The following is a 6,000-nucleotide window of genomic DNA, read 5'->3' as shown; positions in this document are numbered from 1 at the left end:
CGCATACTTTTTTTTACGCTGCATTGTTGGTTAAGGGCTCGTAAGTATGCATTTCACAGTAAGGTCTACACCTGTTGTAATCGGTGCATGTGACAAATAAAATTGGGTTTGATTTTGATTTGATGGTTTGATGAAGCGATCTGTGTGCTGGGCTCTGTGGTGGCTGAGAGGGTAGAGATGGAGGAACAGAGAGAAGAAACAGTAGTATCTCCAATCAAACCCACGTGTGCAAACATGACTAAGGACTTTATTAACCAAATCATTTCCCCTGTAATATCCACAAATAAAAGTCATCTCTTTTATATATATTCACATTGTATAATTTTCATAGTGTGACAAAATTCTCTTTTGGATTTTCCAGCCATTCCTATAATTGTCATAGATCAGTCCCCATGCAGTCACTGGAAAGGTTGAAGAACGTAGTAACAATCTATCTGAGTAGATTGAGTAGACGGCATGGACAGACAGGTTCAGCTTTAATGGAGTTCTTTTCGTTGTTGAAAAACGGCCAGATACCTAATCATCGATTTGATCACACTGCGACATACAAAATAAATAAATGAAGATAGCAATATCCTCTTGCAGAGTCCCCCTCCTCTTCTTCTTGTTTTTAGACATTTCTATATTTTTATATATAATAATAATAATGACTTTAATTATCCTTGATATAAATTCAATAGTATTTGTCTCTGTCAAATTTAAATACATTATTTTGGCAATCTTCATATGGTGTTTAGAATAAAATAATAAATAAAACAGAGAAATGAGACAGCCAGAAGAGGAAAGAAGGGAGAAAGAACAAAAGAAAGGAATATTTGGAGTCAGAAATATACAACTTCAGTTGTTGTTGAAAAGTATCCATCATCATCATAGTTCTGTGCAGCTCTCTGTATAGAGCTGCAGTACAGTATACAGTCCAAGTCCTGGAGTGTGTAACGTAACTCCTTGTGTTATACCAGTGTGTAGGACTTTGCGTAGGGGTTGTTGCTCTGTTTTAAGTGTCCTCTGGAGTCTAGCAGGGACTCCTGTGAGCTGCTGAGCTTGGCGGCCTGTGCCTGGGCCAGGTTTCCGGTGGCCTCACGGCCAGTGGGCTCACGCTGGGGCAGTGTGGAGGCAGTCCCTGGCTGCCACTGCTGCACCTCCCTGGACGTGGGCACCTCCATGGGTGTGGGCTCCAGGAGCGGGGGCCGTTTCAGGGTGCGGCTCTTCTGGGGCTCCAGACACGCCTGGCCCAACGCCCCTGCCTCCCCTCCTCCGTTACCACCGTTGGACCCCCGTCCTCCCGACACAGAGCCACGGTTTAACAGGAAGTCCATGCGTAGGTACGGGGGCAGGTGCACCAGCTCTCCACCTGAGGGATGAGACCAGAGAGGGGGTTAGAGGGGTACTCAGTCAGAAAGGTTAGAGGGGTACCCAGTCGGGAAGGTCAGAGGGGTACCCAGTCGGGAAGGTTAGAGGGGTAGCCAGTCAGGAAAGTTAGAGGGGTACCCAGTAAGGAAGGTTAGCGGGGTACCCAGTCAGGAAGGTTAGAGGGGTACCCAGTCAGGAAGGTTAGAGGGGTACCCAGTCAGGAAGGTTAGAGGGGTACCCAGTCAGGAAGGTTAGAGGGGTACCCAGTCAGGAAGGTTAGCTGGGTAACCAGTCAGGAAGGTTAGAGGGGTACCCAGTCAGGAAGATTAGAGGGGTACCCAGTCAGGAAGGTTAGAGGGGTACCCAGTAAGGAAGGTTAGCGGGGTAACCAGTCAGGAAGGTTAGAGGGGTACCCAGTCAGGAAAGTTAGAGGGGTACCCAGTAAGGAAGGTTAGCGGGGTAACCAGTCAGGAAGGTTAGAGGGGTACCCAGTCAGGAAGGTTAGCTGGGTAACCAGTCAGGAAGGTTAGAGGGGTACCCAGTCAGGAAGGCTAGCGGGGTACCCAGTCAGGAAGGTTAGAGGGGTACCCAGTCAGGAAGGTTAGAGGGGTACCCAGTCAGGAAGGTTAGCTGGGTAACCAGTCAGGAAGGTTAGAGGGGTACCCAGTCAGGAAGGTTAGCTGGGTAACCAGTCAGGAAGGTTAGAGGGGTACCCAGTCAGGAAGGCTAGCGGGGTAACCAGTCAGGAAGGTTAGAGGGGTACCCAGTCAGGAAGGTTAGCTGGGTAACCAGTCAGGAAGGTTAGAGGGGTACCCAGTCAGGAAGGTTAGAGGGGTACCCAGTCAGGAAGGCTAGCGGGGTAACCAGTCAGGAAGGTTAGAGGGGTACCCAGTCAGGAAGGTTAGCTGGGTAACCAGTCAGGAAGGTTAGAGGGGTACCCAGTCAGGAAGGTTAGAGGGGTACCCAGTCAGGAAGGCTAGCGGGGTAACCAGTCAGGAAGGTTAGAGGGGTACCCAGTCAGGAAGGCTAGCGGGGTAACCAGTCAGGAAGGTTAGATGGATCTGCATCTGCACAGCTCTGTGCTGGATCTGCACAGCTCTGCGAGGGCCTGGGATCGGGAGAGACACTTAAGTGTTTTAGTACTATATCTCTTGACACAATGATGAAAATAATCATGGCCTCTAAACCTTCAAGCTGCATACTGGATCCTATTCCTACTAAACTGCTGAAGGAGCTGCTTCCTGTGCTTGGCCCTCCTATGTTGAACATAATAAACAGCTCTCTATCCACCGGATGTGTACCAAACTCACTAAAAGTGGCAGTGATAAAGCCTCTCTTGAAAAAGCCAAACCTTGACCCGGAAAATATAAAAAACTATCGGCCTATATCGAATCTTCCATTCCTCTCAAAGATTTTAGAAAAAGCTGTTGCGCAGCAACTCACTGCCTTTCTGAAGACAAATAATGTATACGAAATGCTTCAGTCTGGTTTTAGACCCCATCATAGCACTGAGACTGCACTTGTGAAGGTGGTAAATGACCTTTTAATGGCGTCAGACCGAGGCTCTGCATCTGTCCTCGTGCTACTAGACCTTAGTGCTGCCTTTGACACCATCGATCACCACATTCTTTTGGAGAGACTGGAAACCCAAATTGGTCTACACGGACAAGTTCTGGCCTGGTTTAGATCTTACCTGTCGGAAAGATATCAGTTTGTCTCTGTGAATGGTCTGTCCTCTGACAAATCAACTGTACATTTCGGTGTTCCTCAAGGTTCCGTTTTAGGACCACTATTGTTTTCACTATATATTTTACCTCTTGGGGATGTTATTCGAAAACATAATGTTAACTTTCACTGCTATGCGGATGACACACAGCTGTACATTTCAATGAAACATGGTGAAGCCCCAAAATTGCCCTCGCTAGAAGCCTGTGTTTCAGACATAAGGAAGTGGATGGCTGAAAACTTTCTACTTTTAAACTCGGACAAAACAGAGATGCTTGTTCTAGGTCCCAAGAAACAAAGAGTCGTCTCAAATAAAACTGTGAAGGACCTCGGCGTTACTCTTGACCCTGATCTCTCTTTTGACGAACATATCAAGACTGTTTCAAGGACAGCTTTTTTCCATCTACGTAACATTGCAAAAATCAGAAATTTTGTGTCCAAAAATGATGCAGAAAAATTAATCCATGCATTTGTTACTTCTAGGTTAGACTACTGCAATGCTCTACTTTCCGGCTACCCGGATAAAGCACTAAATAAACTTCAGTTAGTGCTAAATACGGCTGCTAGAATCCTGACTAGAACCAAGAAATTTGATCATATTACTCCAGTGCTAGCTTCCCTACACTGGCTTCCTGTTAAGGCAAGGGCTGATTTCAAGGTTTTACTGTTAACCTATAAAGCGTTACATGGGCTTGCTCCTACCTATCTTTCCGAGTTGGTCCTGCCGTACATACCAATACGTACGCTACGGTCACAAGACGCAGGCCTCCTAATTGTCCCTAGAATTTCTAAGCAAACAGCGGGAGGCAGGGCTTTCTCCTATAGATCTCCATTTTTATGGAACAGTCTGCCTACCCATGTGAGAGACGCAGACTCGGTCTCAACCTTTAAGTCTTTACTGAAGACTTATCTCTTCAGTAGGTCATATGATTGAGTGTAGTCTGGCCCAGGAGTGTGAAGGTGAACGGAAAGGCTCTGGAGCAACGAACCGCCCTTGCTGTCTCTGCCAGGCCGGTTCCCCTCTCTCCACTGGGATTCTCTGCCTCTAACCCTGTTACAGGGGCTGAGTCACTGGCTTGCTGGTGCTCTTTCATGCCGTCCCTAGGAGGGGTGCGTCACTTGAGTGGGTTGAGTTACTGACGTGATCTTCCTGTCTGGGTTGGCGCCCCCCCTTGGTTTGTGCTGTGGTGGAGACCTTTGTGGGCTATACTCGGCCTTGTCTCAGGATTGTAAGTTGGTGGTTGAGGATTTCCCTCTAGTGGTGCGGGGGCTGTGCTTTGGCAAAGTGGGTGGGGTTATATCCTTCCTATTTGGCCCTGTCCGGGGGTTTCTTCGGATGGGGCCACAGTGTCTCCTGACCGCTCCTGTCTCAGCCTCCAGTATTTATGCTGCAGTAGTTTGTGTCGGGGGGCTAGGGTCAGTTGGTTACCTGGAGTACTTCTCCTGTCTTATCCAGTGTCCTGTGTGAATTTAAGTATGCTCTCTCTAATTCTCTCGTTCTCTCTTTCTCTCTGAGAACCTGAGCCCTAGGACCATACGTCAGGACTACCGGGCATGATGACACCTTGCTGTCCCCAGTCCGCCTGGCCTTGCTGCTATTCCAGTTTCAACTGTTCTGCCTGCGGTTACGGAACCCCTAAGTGTCCCAGACCTGCTGTTTTCAACTCTTAATGATCGGCTATGAAAAGCCAACTGAGATTTATTCCTGATTATTATTTGACCATGCTTGTCATTTATGAACATTTTGAAAATCTTGGCTCTCTCTAATTTTCTCCTTCTCTCTTTCTTTCTCTCGGAGGACCTGAGCCCTAGGACCATACGTCGGGACTACCGGCCGTGGTGACTCCTTGCTGTCCCCAGTCCGCCTGGCCTTGCTGCTATTCCAGTTTCAACTGTTCTGCCTGCGGTTATGGAACCCCTACCTGTCCCAGACCTGCTGTTTTCAACTCTTAATGATCGGCTATGAAAAGCCAACTGAGATTTATTCCTGATTATTATTTGACCATGCTTGTCATTTATGGAAATTTTGAAAATCTTGGCTCTCTCTAATTTTCTCCTTCTCTCTTTCTTTCTCTCGGAGGACCTGGGCCCTAGGACCATGCGTCGGGACTGCCGCCCGTGGTGACTCCTTGCTGTCCCCAGTCCGCCTGGCCTTGCTGCTATTCCAGTTTCAGCTGTTCTGCCTGCGGTTATGGAACCGCCACCTGTCCCAGACCTGTTGTTTTTCAACTCTTGATGATCGGCTATGAAAAGCCAACTGAAAATTATTCATGATTATTATTTGACCATGCTTGTCACTTATGAACATTTTTGAACATCTTGGCATAGTTCTGTTATAATCTCCACCCGGCACAGCCAGAAGAGGACTGGCCACCCCTCATAGCCTGGTTCCTCTCTAGGTTTCTTCCTAGGTTTTGGCCTTTCTAGGGAGTTTTTCCTAGCCACCGTGCTTCTACACCTGCATTACTAGCTGTTTGGGGTTTTAGGCTGGGTGTCTGTACAGCACTTCGAGATATTAGCTGATGTACGAAGGGCTATATAAAATAAAATTGATTGATTGATTGGTTAGAGGGGTACACAGTCAGGAAGGCTAGCGGGGTAACCAGTCAGGAAGGTTAGAGGGGTACACTCACTACACTGAGCTGGGAGGAAAATTCTCAATGTCAGCATTACTCGGTTACTTTCGATTCCATAGGGGTCTTTTCATATGGTATGTACTTACTGTCAGGATATATGGTATATGATGGGAAATCATATGAGTGGAGGAAATATGATTTCAGTTTGGATAATGTAATCTAATCTATCATATTGAGTCGGGAGGATACAGATTCTATAATGATTTCAGGACGATATCATTTTACATGGCTTGGCGACGGGATTACTTATCCTATAATATTGCTGCATTAACCTGTCAGATTCATATTC

At 47.1% G+C, this 6,000-nt stretch overlaps 1 protein-coding gene across 1 annotated transcript in view; it reads right to left on the bottom strand.

Moving 5' to 3' along the window:
* Nucleotides 1-227: 227 nt before the first annotated feature.
* The window catches only part of LOC139548594 (cell adhesion molecule DSCAM-like), a 149,107-nt gene continuing 143,334 nt past the window's right edge, over nt 228-6,000 (bottom strand). Inside the window, exon 33 of the mRNA XM_071358378.1 lies at nt 228-1,351. Coding sequence (XP_071214479.1) covers nt 951-1,351 — 401 coding nt within the window. The 3' untranslated portion in view covers nt 228-950. The remainder of the gene's footprint in view (nt 1,352-6,000) is intronic.

The sequence above is a fragment of the Salvelinus alpinus genome, chromosome 21 (genome assembly GCF_045679555.1).
Source record: "Salvelinus alpinus chromosome 21, SLU_Salpinus.1, whole genome shotgun sequence".
NCBI lineage: Eukaryota > Metazoa > Chordata > Actinopteri > Salmoniformes > Salmonidae > Salvelinus > Salvelinus alpinus.
Note: the sequence above shows the minus strand (reverse complement) of the source record. Positions and strands in the feature narration are given on the sequence as shown.